The sequence below is a fragment of the Rattus norvegicus genome, chromosome 4 (assembly GCF_021556685.1).
Source record: "Rattus norvegicus strain SHRSP/BbbUtx chromosome 4, alternate assembly SHRSP_T2T, whole genome shotgun sequence".
NCBI lineage: Eukaryota > Metazoa > Chordata > Mammalia > Rodentia > Muridae > Rattus > Rattus norvegicus.
In genome coordinates this window covers 170,144,546-170,164,423 of record NC_141537.1, presented here as the reverse complement: position 1 = coordinate 170,164,423, position 19,878 = coordinate 170,144,546, and the positions used below count along the sequence as shown (strand labels likewise).

The 19,878-nt window shown below is 47.8% G+C and overlaps 1 protein-coding gene across 4 annotated transcripts in view; it reads right to left on the bottom strand.

Annotated features, from left to right (window-relative positions):
- Positions 1–19,878, bottom strand: part of Fam234b (family with sequence similarity 234, member B) — a 41,255-nt gene that overhangs the window by 15,485 nt on the left and 5,892 nt on the right. For 2 of the 4 annotated variants that reach the window (NM_001108652.1, XM_087658286.1), the window contains exons 2-5: positions 13,493–13,891; positions 11,215–11,313; positions 6,635–6,826; positions 4,943–5,073 (exon numbers count right to left, since the gene is read on the bottom strand). In NM_001108652.1, the coding sequence (NP_001102122.1) occupies positions 4,943–5,073; positions 6,635–6,826; positions 11,215–11,313; positions 13,493–13,891 (821 nt within the window). Of the gene's footprint in view, positions 1–4,942; positions 5,074–6,634; positions 6,827–11,214; positions 11,344–13,492; positions 13,892–19,878 lie in introns of all 4 variants that reach the window. The other 2 variants (XM_087658285.1, XM_087658287.1) reach the window with 1 other exon arrangement.

Genomic DNA, 19,878 nt, shown 5'->3' with positions numbered 1-19,878 from the left:
ATTGTAGGCCTCTCCAGTGGTGAGGTCTCAGTAGCAACTGCTTTCTACTGTTCTCCTGGCATGAGTCTGTCACAGGGAGAACAGGAAATGACTATGCTCCAACAAAAATTTATGTGGGAAAACCAACAGTGGGACGAACTTAACCCACTGGCCACAGCTTATTAGCCTGAGCTCTAAAGACTCTGTTTCTCCATTATTTTGTGTGTGTGTGTGTGTGTGTGTGTGTGTGTGTGTGTGTGTGTGCATGCGCGCGCATGTGCACACGGGTAGTATATGCTGTGTGTGAGCAGGTGCCCTTAGAGCCCAGAAGGGGGCATTCGATCCCCATGAAGGGAAGCTACAGGCAGCTGAGAGTCATGTGACGCAAGGGTTGGGTACCAGGCTCCAGTGCCCTGAAAGAGAGGCAAGCACAACCACTGAGTCACTGCCCCAGACCCTCGATAAAGTGCTTGACAAGGTTTATAATTATGAATTCTTATAGAAAAGATAGACCAGTGTGGTTTTCAGCACACGCATCAAAAATGACTTATTCTGTCAATACCAGAGGGGAGATTTTAGGGGAAGGTCATAGCACTCTGCTCTTGTATGTCCTAAAACATCCTGTCAAAGACTACATCACTAGAGTAAGCATATAGCACAGCTAAAACACTATATAGCAAACTTAATGCTCTAAAGGGCCTTAGGTTGGAAGATGAATCAAAATTATAGGAAGAAATCATTTTACCAATTAATTGGTTATGGTGGTTTCAATATGCTTAGCCCAGGGTGTGGCACTATTAGCAAGTGTGACCTTGTTGGAGGAAGTGTGTCATGATGGGGGTGGGCTTTGAGACCCTCCCCTCCTAGCTGCCTGAGGGAATCCATCTTCTAGTGAGCTTCAGATCAAGATGTGGGGTTCTTAGCTCCTCCCTTGCCATGCCTGCCTGGACACTGTCATGCTCCTGCCTTGGTGATAATGGGCTGGACCTCTGAACCTAAAGCCAGCCCCAATTAAAGGTTGACCTCACGAGAGTTACCCTGGCCGTGATGTCTCTTCACTGCAACGGAACCCTGACTGAGACATTGATTAATGAAAAGAGAGGAGCTCATTTGGTGACTATAAGCCAGGAGCAAATGTTAGAAAGTCTTCAGCTACGAACAGAAATTGAATCTGCATTAAAAGAAGTAATGGTATCCTCGGGTGGAGGTAACCATGAACAGAGCTCTTTGCGGATGTTAAAGAACCTATGGGCAGATGGGGTTCAGGGGAAGAGGAGCACCCTGTCTCTGAGGAGACTGTGTCAGCAATGGATACTTAGCCTTTGGAGTAACTGACTTAGTGGGGTCAGGCAGTCCCTGGGTTTGAGCTAGATGGAGATCGATTCACTCCAAGATGCCAAATGGGAACTGTGAAGTGGAACTCTGAATGGAGGCTGGGAGCATAAACTCCTCCACCAACACTGCAGCCCACGAGCTGATTAGCAATGCAAGGGGGCTCACACATCAGTGCCATTAGCGTTAGCCTGGGGCGTGAGAAGGACACACAGGGCCATGGGTCTGGGCTCACATTCACACCGACACACAGTGTGACTGCAATGGCTACAGGCTTCTCAGGTCCCTTCTCCATAACATTCTGGACCAGACTGGTCCCCACGTACCGAAGCAGGCTCTTCTGCCAGGTTCAGCTCATACCCCTCCCAGACCTAAGGACTCGTCTACTCTTAAGTCACAGTCCTAAATGTATTCCCTTTCTATGTCTGTGCCTCACACAGCTCCTCCCACTCATTGCCTGTAATCAAGGCAGAAGCGGGCAGTAGGCACGGCCTAAATCCATCTGCTCTCTCGGAACATCCCGTAACTGTCACTTTCAGGCAACATGGAGACTCTTATATCATCTGCATACTACTGCTCAAATGAGTAAACTCTGTGAGGACAGCTGACCAACAGACAGGTAGGGTCAGAGTTAAGAGCAGGCGAGCTGATTCCTCTCACAAGGGCCCTGTAGTGTGGAGAGTCTCAAAAGCCTAGCCCACCGCCCTTCACATTCCCGGGCATAAGAAGCAGACGGGGCATTGAGACTAGAATTTCTGCTACTCCTGGTGGTATAGACCTGAAATTCCAGTATTAGGGAAACTTATCAGAAGACTAAGGCAAGCCTGAGATAACAGTGAGACTCTGTCCCCCAAAATCTCAAACAAAAGAACCGAGATCTCCAAATGTGCTGATGCACAAGAATGAGGCCTGCTGGGCTATGAGAACTGGGTTCCGTCAGAAAGCAGTTTCCCACACTCTCACGCCTTCAGAAAATCACGTCCTATAGCAGGAACAAAGTCCTTCCACCCCCACGTTGAATACTGGCTAGGATACAAAGTTTAAAAACGCTGTGTGAGGTGGCTGGTGAGATAGCTCAGCCGCTCCAAAGGTACTGAGTTCAATTCTCCAACAACAGGATCTGACGCCCTCTTCCAGCATGCAGGTGTACTAGCAGACAGGGCTCTCGTACATAGAAATTAATTATTTAAAATAAAACTCTATGTGAATAATTCCTATATCAGGTCAATGACTTAGCCGAGGCAGGCAAATCTGAATCTGAGGCAGGGGGACAAAAGGAGACCCTGTCTCAAAAATAAAAATAAAACAGACTGAGCCAGTGATATTGATCTTTAAAGTAAGAAAGGCGGGACCAGCAAAGATGGGTTTTTCTGCAGGGGACTTGAGTTTGGTTCCCAGCAACCATATGGTGGCTCGCAAATGTCGATAAATCCAGTCCCAGGGGATCCGGTGCCCACTTCTCCTCTCCAAAAGCACCAGGCACACAAGTGGTACAAAGACATATATGGAGGTAAAGCATCCATATATACAATAAAATATATACAGTCCCCCTTTTGTTTGTTTGTTTTTTCTAAGACAGGGTTTCTCTGTATAGTCCTGGCTGTCTTTGAACTCAATCTGTAGACCAGGCTGCCTTCAACTCACAGAGATCTGCCTGCCTTTGCCTCCCGAGTGCTTGGATTAAAGATGTGCACCGCAACCACCCAGCTGCATATAGCTTGAATTTAAATTGCAAGCCAGTCACGGTGGCACATACCTTACTCCTAGTCCTTTGGGAGACAGAGGCAGGTGAATCTAGGTGAGTTTGAGGCCAGCTGGGGCTACATAGTAAGAGCCTGTCTCAAAAGAACAAACAAAATTTTAATTGAGATAACTGCTCATTAATTTGATCTTCTCTGAGACTGGGGAAAAGGTCTTTTATTTCGTCTGTGTACCAAGCGGCTGCTCCACAACGTCTGAACTGTGACTTATGAGGTCACTGTGCTGGAATCAAAGTTCATCTTTCTTGAGGGGGAAGGGAGGAAATCAAGGCATTGCATCACTGTGGTATACTGGACAGACTAGAACATATTAAGTAGACCAGGCTGTCCTTGCACTTACAACAATTCTCCTGCCTCAGCTTCCAAGTGCTAGAATTATAAATATGAGCTACCACATCCACACTGAAAATCTGTCTTCTTCTGGCACTCCCTTTGGTCCTTGATGAATCAGAAAGGATTTTAGTCTGGTTAGTTTATGTAGAGGGAGGTCCTGATGTTAAAATTCCACTCATCAATTGGTTCTTGATGTGTCAATAAAGAAGGTGGGGAGGAGGGGCGGGAGAGGAGGGGTGGGGAAGGTACAGGTGGGACTTCCAGATCCCAGGAGGAAAAGGAGACAACACAAGGAAGGAAAGTGGCAGATCTGTCGTACTTTGGAAGAAGAACACAGCAATCATGTAAGGCCCCAGGGGGCAGCTAGGGCCTGTGGCCTCCACTATGGGAAGATGGCCAAAGATGTTTGCAGGGACTAGGTGGAACGAGCCACTACATTTGGTGCAGGAGGAAAATGGAGATAATAAATTGGTAAGGGCACACTTTTCTAGGCAGGAGTGATCCGTGCCCAGCAATTATGCCTAGTAGGCAAATTAAAAGGTACCAGAGCTCTGTGTGTGTGTGTGTGTGTGTGTGTGTGTGTGTGTGTATGTGTGTGTGGTGTGTGTGTGTGTGTGTGTGTGTGTGTGTGTGTGTGTGTCCAGGTTAGGGCTGGTGGCAGCAGATCCTGGAGCTAAGCTGGGTAAAGCAAAAGGAAAGCAGGGAGTGGCCAGAGCTCAGTCCAATGAAGGAAAAGGTGGTACGGATGTTTAAAACCACAAGCTACAAGTTTAGACAGGTCTCATTGTGCAACCCAGGCTCACCTGGAACTTTCAAACCTCTTGTGTGCTGCGATTACAAGGGTGAAGCATTTGCTTGTGATGATGTTGTTGTTGTTGCTGCTGCTGCTGTTGTTGTTGCTGCTGTTGGGGGTCTCCCCACACACGTGTCAGGCTAGTCTCAAGCTTACTATGTTGTCACAGATGACCTAGAGCTTCTGAGTGCAGGAGTATCTCCACCACACCTGATTTATGCATTGCAGGGGACCAAACAAGGGCTTCATGGGTGCTAAGCCATCACGCTACCAAACTAAGTTTTATCCAAACTTACGTCTTATGAGCCTTCTGTCCATCCACCCTGCTTTACAATTGAAGTAAACTTTAAATACGTATAGTAAAACTAACGTTACGTTTACAGAGTAGAAAATACGCAGTGTTTTAGGACTTTATTTGTTAGCTTTCATTTTCATAAGCGGCCTCCAGGGAAAGATGAACTTTCTCTTGTAGACGTGTGAAGGAACTCGTGCATGGATAGGGTACAACTTGCCCTGGGCCACAGAGCTACAGAGTGGTATAGAAGGAATTCACACACAAGCCATCTGTCCACTCCAGTGCACTCCTAAACCACAGTCCTCAGAACCACCGTGTATCATAGGAAATGAACTTAGAGTTTTCTTGGTTCACTTACCCCTCACCAAGAGAATCTACTTCAGCCTAAGCCATTGCAACAACAAGGCCTACGCGGCACTTACAGTGACCATCACTAGAGACCGATCGTACCTGCAACTCTCCAATGGCCAGCACCACCAGATCTCGGACACCGTCTTCATCCAGGTCTGGCAGCACCACAACCGGGGCAGCCAAGGTACCGTTGGACAGATAGTTTGGGTTTAGAGTCCAGAGGATTTTCCCTAGAGAGGGAGACAGAGGTAAAGCATCACTTCCACTTTCTGTCTCAGCAAAAGGCAGGTCCAGAAGCGAAAACTTCCCCCCATATCTTCCCATTAGATTTTGTCTGACGACAAAGGAAGCAGGACGTGGGATCTGAAATCCTCAAGCATCTGGCTGCATGTGCGTGTAATGGCCTCCCATCGGATTTTAGCTTATTTGCTTATTGTTTTGTTTTATGTGGGTGGCTGCTTTGCCTGCCTGTGCAGCGCGTGTGGGTGATGCCCTGGAAAGTCAGCAGAGGGCATCAGAACCCCAGTAACTGGAGTTACAGCTGGTTATAACTGCCCTGTTACTGGGGCCTGAAGCCAGGTCCTCTGTAAGAGTGGCCAGTGCTCTTAACCATTGAGCCATGTCTCCAGCCCTAACCATCTGGATTTTGCATATCAAAGAGAGATGTCTATGTCCTCCTGGCAGGTCGGGGCTCACTCTACTAGGGCTGAGGAATGTGTCTGTCATAGGACACTGCAGGCACTAAGGAGCCCACACCAGAGAAACCACAGAAGGCTATCAAGAACTTCAGTCCTGAGCTAGGATAGTAAGTGCACTCTGAGGATTTGTTTTAAGTATAGGCGCTCATATAGCTCAGGCTAGCCTTGAACTTACTATGTAGCCAAGGATGTCCCTGACTTTAGATCCTAGTTCTACCTCTTGAAATGAGTGCTGAGATTACAGACCTGTGTCTGCTGGGAGTCAAACTCAGGACTTGGTGCATGCTAAGGAATCGCTCTACAAAGTGGTGTGTGTGTTTGTGTGTGTGTGTGTGTGTGTGTGTGTGTGTGTGTGTGTGTGTGTGTATGTGTGTAAATTTTCCCCACTCAGAGGTACCCCACTAGACAAGTATGGTACTCACACCTACAACTCCAGCACTTGGGAAGCTGAGGCAGGAGGATCTCATCAATTCAAGGTCTGGGGTACAGTGTAAAACCATGTCTCAAGCACCCCATTTTGGTACCTCTGATGTGGGAAGGACGTCACTATTTAACTTCTCTTGAGATTATGGCTCATAGAATAGTACATTATAGTGTATTATAGAAGAGTATAGTATATGGAGATATCTTTTTCATACGAGACTCATGTGCATCACTGCTAGCCTGTGAAGCTAAAACAGGAAATAAGCTTAAAGGCCGTATCAGTGCAAGACTGAGCGTTCTTTTCCCTAGCGTTCAGCCAGTACCCAGGGTCACATACAGACCAGCATAATTCAAAGACATGGAGGTGATACTCTCTTGCCTGTTGTACAAAGACCAGAGCAGAGACACTCTTTACAGCCCAGGCCCCCAGGCAGCATCTGTTTGGGTAAGAGTTTATTTAACCCTGTCTTATCACCAAACGGGTTCCAACAAGAATCTACTTACTCTGTCCGCCCAAGCCCCTTATCTCTTACCCTTAATAACCACCTTCTGAACCAGAGTAGCAAAGCAGTTTCCAGCCTGCTACAGGACAACCATCTTTTCCCCTGCAGGTTGCTCAAATCTTAGAGTCTCGCGGAGGTGACACTGTGCGCTCAAGGCCACTCTTTACCTGATGTTGCGTTGAATGCACTGAGCATCTTGCGAGTCCCCGTCACCAGGCAGATGGTTTTGGCCACGCTTCCCGGTATCAGATCTAAGCATGTGACGTCTTGAGCCTCCTCTGGGAGGGGACTGGACCACAGTGTGCTGCCGTTCATCCCCGAAAGGCACACAAGATCTGCTGTTGGTTGTGAGCCACCGCCTAAAGGCAGGGAAGGGAGGTGAGGAAGGGGCAGAGGGGAAGTCAGGGAGGAGAAGCGAGACGTGCTTAACTTAAACGCCAACCGTGAACGGTGGGTGGTGAAGCAGCAGCTCACACTTGTGTGCTCAGCTCCTTCCTGTGGTTTTGACAAGGTGTGAACACAGAACTTGTCATCTCTCCTGCCTCACACCTCGTGTAGGACAAATATGAGACCAGCTGCTGTGGGCGCCTCTACACTGCCTTACCACGTCTCCATTTTGGCACCTTTGCCAACGTATCTGTTTACCTGTCTGCCACCTTAGCCCGCACTGAACAGTGGCATCCTTAAAGAGAGACAGTAATAGCTGATTTCTCAGCACATCAGAAGATGCCTGATACACAGAGCTGCCGGTTGTTTGCTGGGCAAAAGACAGGGGTAAGGCCAGCAAAGTGGGTGGGGTAAGGCATCGGCTGCCAAGGATGGAGAACTGAGTTCAGTCTCCAGCCCCCAGCACTATCCCAGCATTCCTACAAAGGAGAAGGAAAGAATCAACTCCTAAAAGTCATCCCCTGGCTTCCACATGGGCTCTGTTACACGCATGTGTGCACGCAACACACACACACACACACACACACACACACACACAGACACAATAAATGTAATTTAAAAAAAATCAAAAGGCAGGAGCAGAATCCAGAACAGCACGTCGTAGTTGTTGAGGGCGAAAACCAAGCCACTCAGGCAGGAAAGGAATGTGCAGGGACGCCTAGGCTGACCTAGAATCTGTGCAGAGCAGGGCTTAAATCCTAAACCCAGTGGGCAGCAGCAAAGGCTCCCGAAACGGAAAAGCAGGTTTTCAGAAATGACCTGCAGTTTACAGAGAGGTGAGCAGCAAGCAGGTCTCGCCCTCTGCAGGAAAAGACCATGCCGGTCCTAGGGAAAGGAAGCCACAGGGGCTCAGGCCAGGGTGTGAGTGACTTAGTAACAGTTTAGTAACCGTGACACTTCCTGCCAGTCCTACTTTCACTCTGAGGTCCGGGCATCTTGACTCACTTAGGCTTTCTACTTTTAGACATCTCAAATTTCTAGGCTTCAGTCTTCCTGTTCCTCAGTGCTACTAACTTCCCTCAGATGGGAAACAGGATGTGGCTCGCTGGGCTAGACCTCCCAGACTACCTTCTAGACTTTTCCAGACCAGTCCTATGCTAGTCTTACCACTTAAGAACCCCAATGAGAGGCTCAGGCATGGTGGTACATGCCTTTAACCCCAGCACTTGGAAGGCAAAGACAGGAGAATCACTGAACCAAGAGAGGATGAACAGGGCCTACTGTAGCCAATGCACACTTGTTGAATGGATCATGAGCAACTGATTCTATCCCTCTGCTCCAGTGGAGCATCCATAAGGCATGAGGGTTGGGGAGATGAATTAAAGAACCTCATACTTGGAGCTGAACTCCAAGTCTGTTTTACCAAATGTGGGACTCTAAAGAGTTCCTCAACCTCAGTGTGCCTCAGTTTCCTTATCTGGAAGGGGGGGGCAATACTAGCCTACTTGGTAAGATTGTGTTGAGAAGCAATCTATTCTCCTGGGCTATGTGCCTACAACAGAGCGCAGCACACCGAAAGTTCCTAATGGTGGTTATTGTTGCAATTTGAGGGAGAAATGTCCCCAACAGCCTCAGGTATTTGGATACTTGGTCCCCCGTTGGTGGTATCATTTTAGGACATTATGGAACCTTTAAGATGTGAGGAAGTACATCACCAAGGGAGGGAGGGCTTTAAGAATTCATTGCCAAAAATAAACTCATTTGTAAATTGGTTTTGGTCATGGTATATTTTGTCACAGGCACACAGAAGTTACTAATATAGTTATATTCTTACTTTTACAACCTGGGGGCAAATCCTGTTTGTCTACATAGTATCCAAGCCCCTCAGTCTTGCCACTATGTATCTTGATATAGAGCAAATCTCACACAGCTTCAGCATCTCTCACCCTACTGCATGCCATCAGGTAAGATCACAGGAAGGTCTGCTCCAAACCCAGCAGCTTTCCCTGTCACGAAGTTGCATCCATATATCAAACATGCTTCCGAAAGGTGTTTCAGTGATGTCAGGCAAATGCACCCACGGAAATGTCTGATGCGTGCCTGGACACTCACTCTGGGTCTAATGATCAAAACGCACTTGCTAGGAGTTCTTCGCCCTCCTGGTGGGGTCTTCCATCAGCCGACATACTGTAGTCATTACCAATTCAGTAGCCATTGCAGGCAAACCAGGACCCTGTGTAGCGATCATGGAAATGAGGCATTTTTGCTTCTTCTTGTTGTTTGCTTTTTTGGGTTTGGGGGTAAGGGGTGTTATTGTTCATTGGTTGGTTGCTTGGTTGCTTATCATGTGTTAGCTATGGAGGCTTTAATAAAGAGACTATTGACAGAGGTGTGTCAGGGTGTAGGACCCCACTGTGGCAGCATAGGCCCTCAAAGCTGTTAATGTTCCCAGGGACAAAGGAGGACAAAAAAGAAAGTCCTCTAAGAGGGGCAACTTGAGACCAGCTCTGACCCATGGCCAACCTCAGCTGTGAGGGAAGCAGGGAAGTTAGTCACTCTCCTCAGTCTCTCGCACAAGGCTAGGGAGCTGATAAACATCCTCCACGTTGTCTAGCCTTCCCAGGGAGGACAAAGCTGGAAAACTAACTGAAAGGGGAAAGGAAGGCCACAGGTCCACTCATCTGTGTGATGACCGTGAGTGACGACCAAACCCTCGAGGACAGAGAGAGCAAGGTAGAAGCAGCATTCACTGTAACCAGGGGGCATTGGAAAACTGGCTGGGGAGATGGCCCAGTTGGCAAAGTGATTCCTACAAAAGCAAGAAAGCCTGAGTTCAATCCCCAGAACCCACAGAAAAAGCCTGGAGAAGTGGCGCATTTGTAACTGCAGTGCTGGGGAGGTAGACAGGCGGCCTCTGAGGGTTGCTAGTCAGATCCAGGCCAGTAAGAGACGCTGTCTCAAGACATCATGTGGACTGTGTTGAGAGCTGCTATGTATTCAAATGCTAAATACTGGCCCCCAAAATCTGGTTGTCCCTACCATGTCCCACTAGCAGATTCTCACCCCTAGTGATGCTATATAAATGTTGCTTCCCAATTTAAAGCCACTGGTTAAATAAAAGCAGCTACAGTAACTTACTGGAAAAAACAGAGGTACGTGGAATTTTCAGTTACTGAGCTGGGGTCACAGGTCAGAGGCAAAGAGGAGAGAGAGAGAGAGAGAGGAGGAGGAGGAGAAAGAAGAGACGTGTCTGAGCAGCAGCACTTGGCTGAGTGAAATACCCCAAGGACAGACGATAGAGCAGAAATGACCCAGGGAGAAATAACCCCGAGGACAGGCTGGTAGAACAGAAATAACCCAGTTGAGACTCAAACAGCAAGAACTTGGGGAGCTCAGCTGGGGAATTGACAGTCTAGCATATAGAAAAGTAGATTTGGGCTAATCCCCCAGTAATCGCGCTAAGCTGATTAAATAAACCCAGAGAACTCTGCCGCTGTTATTGGGGGCTTATCCGGGTCATTAATAACTCCTAGAGTTTATTAAAATCCATTTACAGGACAGTTCCTGAGGAATGACACCTGAGGCTTCCTCTGCCCCCAAGAACACCACACACAAACACACACACACACACACACACACACACACACATACACACACACATATACACACATACACACACATACATACACACACACATACACACACACATATACACACATACACATACATACACACACATATACACACACATATACATACATACACATACACACATACACACACACACACACACACACATCTAATTACTAAGGCTGTCACTACAAGGTATGGGCAAGTCACCTCTCAGAACTGGCTTCTTCACAGTCTGGGTGGCCACTCAAAGTCCCTTCAGCTATGCCTCAGTCTGTCTTCCTTCCTTTCTTCCTTTCCTTCATTCTTTCCTTTTATGTATGTGCAGGAGGGATGTACTTTGAGACTGGGCCCCTCTTAACACTGGCTGTCCTGGAATTCAGTGTGTAGAGCAGGCTGGCCTCAAATTCACAGGAGCTGGCCTGCCTCCACCTTCTGAGTGCTGGGACTAAAGGTGTGTGTGTGTGTGTGTGTGTGTGTGTGTGTGTGTGTGTGTGTGTGTGTGTGTGTGCGAGCACCATCACGCTGGGCCCTGGTTTCTTGCAATGATCTTTTATTTCGAAATGGTCTTTATTTACGTCAGGACTGTTCTGATGGGGCTCATTACGCATGGCAGACCTATAGTGACCTGTCCCCTGCAGACCTCCTTGTGCACTGGCCCTGGGAAGCTGACTAATGCTTTCTTACAGCTGACACTTCTCCTGTGGCAGCCTCCAGATGTGTCTCTTACCTCCTTCAGTCCCATTCCTGGTTGTCACAAAGGTGAGAAGCACGTCCCGCAGGCCATCTCTATTCACGTCAGCCAACTCCAGGGGAGACAGGTCCCCGCCTGGCGTACACATAATGAAACAAAAAGGGCCTGAGCCAGTTACCACAGACTAGTTCTCTTCTGCCGGGTTAGAAAGAAGACAGACACAAATGCCGCCAGCACCCCTCCCAGCCCAGGTGGACGGCCTGTTCCCAGATAAGACCGCAGAGATAAGCATCTCCCCTGATGCCCGCCCAGAGCCCTGGGCATTATATGTAAAGCAAGCAGAGACAGGCTCTGAAAGGAGGGGATGGTAAGTCAGCTTGACTAGAGATTGCAAGACCTAAGGAAAAGTAATGTATAGAATTCCCTGGGGTTTCTGGCCAAACTAGATAAAGTATAGTGAAATAACCCAGAACTCACAACTGCCATGGGGCCACTGCAGATCTAAGGAACCTGCTTCCCTGGACAGAGGCCCAGGAAGGGTGCAGCCTGGCAAGGCAAATTGACTATAGATAATAATGACCCCACCCCCACCCCCACAGCAAAGGCTGCAGAACCTGACTAATGGAACCTTGTTCTGGCACCACCATGTCACCCTCCCCTCCCACCAGAGTTGAGGCCAAAATAGGCACAGGGGTGGGGTGGGGGTGGGAAATGCCATCCCACCTGCAGTGGGGAGGGAAGTCTGAAGCTCTACCCGGCCAGCCCTGGCCTTCCTCCTCAGTAGGCAGCAGAGGCCTGTGCAGAGCAGAGGTGAGGGAGGAGGATCCCCTCCTTGTGTCTGAGGAGTCAGAGAATGCCTGCCAAATGTGCAGGGAGCTCAGACAAGAGTGGAAGCACAAGTGGGTACAGCCACCTCAGCAGACAGGGGCAACTGTTTAGAAAGAACACGTCCATTCCCTCCGAGGGGCAACTTTACTAGGCTTCTGCCTTGGAGAAATCTGTGCATAACCCTTTGGAAGTGTATAAAAATGTTCTTAGAATCGCTTATTTTAAAAAGATCGGAACTCATTCAAATGTTTCTCACCCTAGAAAAGCAAAGCCTGTGCTATCCTAACATGGGGAAAATGAACGGACTCTAGCTATAGTGTGTCAGGATAGATCAACCTCAGGAACGTCTCTTTTTAAAGGATGGGGACTTTAGAGTGTCAGAGTAGTTATAGACGGTATGCATGAAGCTCTGGCTTCAACCTCCAGCACAGGAAAAAAAAAATCCAAACTATGTCAGTGGCACCAGATGCTGTAACCCAGCGCTCTGGAGGTGGAAGCAAGATCGGGAGCTCAAAGTCAGACTCAGCTACTCTCCGAGTTCAAGCCTAACCTGAACCACAGGAGGGTGTCTCAGGAACAAACAAGCACAGAACTCGCATCGACGAGCAAGGAGTGGCGGCGCATGGCAATAATCTCAGAAAACTGAGACAGGAAGTTACAAGGCTAAGGCCAGCCTGGGCCTCACAGTAAGACCCTGTCCCCCGAAACAAAAATTATGTTGAACAAAAATCAGAGAGAGCTATGGTTCTGTATATATGAAATTCAAAGGGAGACAAAATTAATGAACATATCAGTGTCTATATCAGTGTGGCAAAGCTTTCAAGCCAACTAGTAATCTGGCTGAATCCAGGGCCAGAGTCTTCTGGGGACAGACAGGGATGTGGCTGGGGGACTGGAAGGCCTCCACGATGTTCTGTTTCCTCAGGTGGGTGATGGATGCAGCAGCAAGGCGGAAAACTCAAGCTATCTCCGGGGAACTCAGACAGCGGGGTCGGAGGCCCAGAGGTCTAGCCTTCTGTCTCATGTCTAACCTCTACCACCTAAGCAACCCTATGCACAGGGGAAAAGACTGCACGGCACACATTAATTTAAGATTTGGAGGGAAGCCAGGCAGAGTGGTGTGCAGCTGTGACACCGGCACTTGGGAGGTGAGGGCAGGAAGCCATCTGGTCTACGCAGGGAACTCTAAGCCAATCAGGGCAACGGGAAAGAGACACTTTCTCCAAAAATCTACTAGGCCAGGAGTGGGGGTGTATGCCCTTACTCTGACTGCCTGGGAAGCAGGGGCAGGGAGATCTCTGTGAGTTCAAAACCTTGGTCCACACAGTGAGTTCCAGGCTAGCCAGGGCTACAGTGAAACCCTGTCTCAAGGAAACAAACTAAACTAAACTACACTAAACTAAGTGAGAACAAAAACAGAATGACTCAGAGGGGAACTAACATATGAAAATTTACAGATTTACTTCTTTAAAATCCCGCAACTCACCTCCTTGGGAGCCCAGACGCCGGCTCCAAGTGCTATGCAGGTCTCTGGGAGGACAGGGGATGAGGAAGGCGCAGAGGAGGACCAGAACCATGGAGATCACCAGTGTCAGCAGGAAGACAGATGTGCGCACGTAGGACACCAGGGAAGACGTGGCCTTCTGCTCCAGACCCCCAAGGGGCTCCGAGGGGAAACCCTCCGGTGTGACTTCTGAAAGATGTGGCTTTGAAGCCCCAGCCACGTCCGCATCGGAGTCGGGCTCTGGCGGGTCTCCCAGGGCACTTTTCCCGTTTTTGACCCCTCCGTTCTTCTGCTGCAAGTTAAGTACAAGATCATCTTCACTCTCGTCACTGTCGGCCTGGGTAAGGGGGTCGTACTCGCCGAGGTCTGGGCTCTTCTTCCCTGGAAAGACAGACAGATAGGGAAGCAAAATCACAACAACAAACCTAGCCTCAAAGCATTTAGACTGCAGTGGCCTTCTGTATAATTAGGTGGTGCAGGAGGAGGTCAGCGGGAGTCCATTGTTCCAGAATTATTGTCTTGGGGTGGGTAAGAAAATTGAAAAGACCAGGGTTAAAGAAGAATACACTGTGTTAACCAAAATAAGCCAGGTGTGGACAGATACATGCTCCCCCGTGTGGGAGCTAAGGCAGTAATCATGAGAGCAGGGAGCCAGGCATAATGATTCACGCCTTTAATATCAATCAATGCTTGTGATGCTATATCAGAATTGCCATGAGTTTGAGGCTAGCCTGGGCTACATGGGCTTTCCCGTGGGCTAGTAGTGGTATGGCTCAGTAGGTGAAGGCAATTCCTGCCAGGTCTGTGACCTGAGTTCAATCCCCAGGGCCCACACAATGGGAGACATTCACGTCCATGAGCTGTCATCTGACCTCACTCCCATGCAAATACATATAGTTTTTTAAAATGTAACAATAAGAATAAATCTTGTCCCCCAAAATAAACATAAAAGGAGTCAGGGGTGGACGTCAGTTTAAGGTGAAATGCTGGCCTAGCATGCACAAAGCTCTGAGTTTGCCCCAGTACCACAGAAACCAGGCATGGCGGTGAAGGCCTCTGATTCTAACACTTGGGAACCAGTGGCAGAATCTGAAATTCAGCTTAGTGTGAGGCCAGTTTGCTGTGTAAGAGACTCTCGGTTTATTAAATGAAGGCAAAGCTGGCGATGCGGTTCAGAGGACCCAGGTTTTACTCCTAGCACCTACAAGGTGGCTCACAACTAGCTGTGACTCTAGTTTTGGGAGCTCTGCAGCCCTCCTCTGACTTCCTTGGGCGCCAGGCACGTGTTTGTACACAGGCCTACAAATATGCAAAATGCCCGTACACATCAAATAAATACTTGTTTTAAAGAGAAGAACAGAACAGCTGTTACCAGCTGCAGTTGGATAGGAAAATAACCTCCAACGTTCTGTAGCATAATCTATAACTATGGCTGTCCTGTGGGTCCGAGGGATTGAACTAGATCACCAGACTTGGAGGCAAGCGCTTTTACCTGCAGAGCGTCTTGCCAGCCCAAACACCTGCTCCTCTTATTAGCTTCTTAATTCGATTGAACGTCACTACCAAAGATGGCCATGGCTTTGACTTTTAATGTTTTTTTAATTTATTTATTCATGTATGCATGCATGAATTCGTCTATAAATTTGAGGCAGGGACTCACTATGTAGCCCAGGCTGTCCTTGAGCCTGTGGTGACCCTCCTACCTCAGTGCTGGGATTATATGTGTGCACCCCCACAACCAGCTCAAGGCTCTGGCTCTTGAGCAAACTTTCCTCATACCTAGTCTGTTCCTGCATTAGATTTCCTCAGAGCCATGAGGCGTGATTGTTCCTGATAAACTAGAACAATTCCCATCTGTACGTTGTCTCTCACAGAATATCTATGATTTTCCTGTTGTTTCTATGGAAACAAGTTAGCAAGTCAAATACTACATGGCAGCTAAAGAAGTTTGACAAGGGCTGGGGATTTAGCTCAGTGGTAGAGCGCTTACCTAGGCAGTGCAAGGCCCTGGGTTCGGTCCCCAGCTCCGAAAAAAAAAAAAAGAACCAAAAAAAAAAAGAAGAAGTTTGACAAAACCTCGCTTCTTAGAACTGTCCTGTGATTTGAATATCCTTTAAGAACAGCTTTCATTAGAGGGGGAAAGACGGCTATTCTGAGCATGCGTCCTGGGAGAGGTGGCAGATGGCCTGCATACTGCTACTACTCAGACTCTACGTTGACTCTAAGGGATAACTTACAGAGAGGCTTGGGTGCATGCCCACACAGACCCCTGGCTCCCAGGGGGTGACCTGTGCCTTCATGTCAGGCTATGGCTGAGCAAAGCTTTTCTCTTTGGAAACCACCAGGCAAGTTATGACTAATGAGAATGACTGTTAAGCCTTTAACTCAGTTAAAAAGGGGAAGGCAGTCCAGATAGAGGAGGACGGATTCCTGGTACAGGTCTCCGTCTGCTGAAACCCCTGGGGATATTACTTCTGTGTGCATATTACACAAAACAGAGCAGGAAAACAGAGGTGGAGACCAGATGTGAGAGGAGACCTGCAGGGTGAAACTTAGCATCGGTATAATAAATTGTTCATCAAACAGCATCCCACGGGATCATTTTACAGCACTTAGCACTTTCCAAAAACACGGACTACACTAGGTAATGTGGTAATCAATTAACTAGGAGTTTCTCTTTATTTTTGTTTTTCTTTTTTTTAAGATTTATTTATTTATTTATTCATTTATTTATTTATTTATTTTATATGAGTATATGAGTACACTGTCACTCTCTTCAGACACACCAGAACAGGTCATCGAATTCCATTATGGATGGCTGTGAGCCACCATGTGGTTGCTGGGAATTGAACTCAGGACCTCTGGAAGAGCAGTCAGTGCTCTTAACCGCTGAGCCATCTCTCCAGTTCCCTATTTCGTTTTTCAAAGCTATTCGTTGTATACGGTGAACATCGAATTTGACCTTTTGTTTATTAGGTTGGGTCTATCTTACTCTGTGCCTTGACTTCCTAAATGCTGGAGTGATATTTGCAGGCCGTCATGCTTGGCTGGGATGCATTTGCCTGTGCATGTGCCTAGGTAAAGGTCAGAGGTCAAGTTTTGGGGTCTTCTCTCTTTTTTTTTGGAGACACAGTCACTAAAACTGAGCTGACCATTTTGGGATAGAATAGCTGGCCAGCAAACCCTCAGGATCTTCCTATCTCTGACTCTAAGCACACTGGAGGCAGAGCAAAAAGATTGAGGACCAACCCAAAATTGAGGCTAGCCTAGTTTATATATTGAGTTCTAGGCTAACCCAGACAACATGGTAAGCTCATAACTATCTGTAACTCCAGTCTGTGCAGGTCTTATATACTCTCCTGACCTCCATAGGCACTACATGCATACATACATACATACATGTAAAACAACCATGCACATAGAAAGTTTTTAAAAGCAAAAAGGAGAGACGGCATATCAATTAAGAGTATTTGCTTCCCTTCCAGAGAACCAGGGTTTAACTCCCAGCAACTGTCTGTTAATTCCCCTTCGAGAGGATCCAATGCTATCTTTTAGCCTCTGAAAGAACTGGGCATACATTGTGGTTCATACATACATGTAGACAAAACACCCATACACTTAAGATACATTTTTTTTGACACAAGGTTTCTATGTGTAGCCCTGACTGTCCTCAAACTTAGAGATCCACAGGCCTCTGCCTCCCCATTGCTAGGATCAAAGGTGTGTGCCACCACTGCCCAGCCTGATAAATAAATAATTTCAAAAACAATACTCCTGACAACCAAGGAAAACATATCGAATCTTGATCCTGGGGTGAAATTTAAAAGTTCATATAGTCCCTGTTTCAAACTGTATCTCCTTTCAAACATCCGACGAGCAGTCACTTGGCACCCAGCTGAATGTGACCAGTGTCAGGGAACCCACCGGTCTCCATCTACCATATGGGAGGCCAAGACAGCCTCGTTATTAAATAGAAGGTCAGGAGGGCAAGGACAGCCTCGGCTACATAGTGAGTGTACACAAGCTTGGGCTGCAGGGCTAATGGAATTCTCGTCCCAAACGAAAAGGGTTCGGCTGTTCACTACGTAAAGACCAGTTTGTCTCACTTACCAGCTACGCGTGTCCTTCCTTCTCCTAACTCCACAGGGCCCCAGCTTCCCCACTTATAAACAATAATTATCATTCCTACCTCCTGGTTGTTACAAGGCTTAGGTAAGGCCATACGGATGGCCCTCGGTGCCCGGACTATGGTCAGAATCAATTCGGGCCTCTATTACTTTTGCCTAAATGCGTCAACAGCCTTTGCCCAGCCTCTTGTCTCCAGGTTAGACCTCTCCACCTTCCTCAACCCATGGCTTGAGGAAGCGCTTTGGGTGACCCTTCTCTGTACAGTGTGGCATGCCCATACTTTTAAAAAATAGGTTTTCTGGAAGTGAAAGAAATGCAAGGGTGTGGTGTGGCCACAGACAGGACAGAGCCATGCCATCACACTCCAGATAATTCACTGTTTCAGTAAAGGTTGGCAGCCGTCTTGGCAGCCTCGCACACCAATCCTCCTAAAGGTTCCTGGATTCTGAACCACCCCCAGGCCACCCTATCTATCCCCTTAGCCCTGGGTCTTGAGAACCAAGTGAAAAATTTAGCAGCAGCACCTACTTCCATCGACCTTGGTGGTCTCTGCCTCCCAAGGCTCCCAAAGAAACGCAACTGAATCCACTGACAAGACCCAGTGAGCAGAACAACTGAGAGGCCATTCGGTTTTACTGGGAAGGAAGAGGCCCTGGCACCACATGCTATGGAAACGCAATTTTAGTGAATCTATAAAAAATAATTAGTGGATGTTCTTTTGTAGGAATACACACGTCTAATTAATAATGTCCTGGAAGGTGCGTCTGTCACTGAACCTTCCTTAAAACCAGAAGAGAGGAGGAGACAGAAAAAGAACAAGAGGCGGGGAGGGAGTGGGGGGAGGGGAGGAGGGAGAACGAAATACATCCCCAACACACAATGCATGAACAATTGCCGCCCAGTTCGGGAAATTCCGTCTCCTGCAGTAACGGGAGATGCGTGCATCAGTACCTGAACAGGGACTGGAGTCCACAGGATTAATGGTGCTGATGATACTGTGGTAAGAATTTAAAATGTCTCCACTGCCTACCAACCTCAGCACTGGCCGGAACATCTGGGACGTCTTAATTCATCAAATCCTCATGCTGACCCTATATGAGGGGTAAATGCCGATTTTATCGACAAAAGGATTGAAACACAGAGGTGATTTGCCTAATGACCACAGGACCTAGGAGGGAGAGGCGAAGCCCGGGATTTACACCCAGGCATGGGAGCGTAGAGCCCACTTGTTCTAAGACCCTTCCTTGTCTCGCGAATATATAAACCAACCAATAATTTCATCCCTGAAAAAATGAAGTCTAGGGTCACAGAAACACCTATGAGCCCCATTTCACGGAACATGACACAAAGCAGAAATACAAAACCAAGAAGTGCTGGCGACCCAGATCTCTACAAGATGCAAGCTGCCCAGTGGTTAGAAAGTAACTCTAGGCATCATCAATCCTAAAGAGGCTGGTTGCTTTGACGGACAGAGACCAGCCGGGAGACAGAAACCAGACAAGAAATCAGAGGATTCGATACAAAATATCGCTAAGCTGTGCAAAATAACCATAATCTTGGTTGGAAAAGTTAAAGCTGTGGCAACTAAAGCATAAACTGGAAAACTCCGAGAGGGCTTGCCTGGCAAGCACAAGGCCCCACACAAAGCCTGGCATAGCACTACACGCCTGCAGTCCTCCCACTTAAAGTTGAAGCAGGAGGATCAGAGCCCTATCTGGAAAATGAGTCGCAGGCCAGCCTGGGCTACATAAGATCCTGTTTCCAAAACAAAACACCTGGGTATGGGAAGCAGAGTCAAGAGGATTGCCACAGGTTCCAGGCCAGCCTGGTCTACATAAAAAGCCAGCCCAAACTCTACAGGGAGAGCACATCTTAAAAGTAAAGGGTGTCAGGCCTGGTGGTGAATGCCTTTAATCCCAGTATTCGGGAGGGAGGACGGTGGTTCGCTCGGAGAAAAGGCCAGCCAGGTCTACACAGTGAAACTCAGTCTTCAAAAGAAAACAAAAACAAAAAACAGAATAAACAATGAAACAAAAAAGAGCCCAGATCTACTTTCACAACTCAAGCAACAAAGGTAAGTGTGAAGTTCACGGGTTCAAGAGATGTAAAACCAGCACAAAAGAAGTGAGTGCTGTCTCAGCGGGACTCTGAGCCCCTGCGCTCTGCTAGCCGGGACAGCAGAGACCGCAGAGGAAGTGCTTTGCTGGGAAAGGGATCTGAGCTCCAAGTCCTCATTAAAT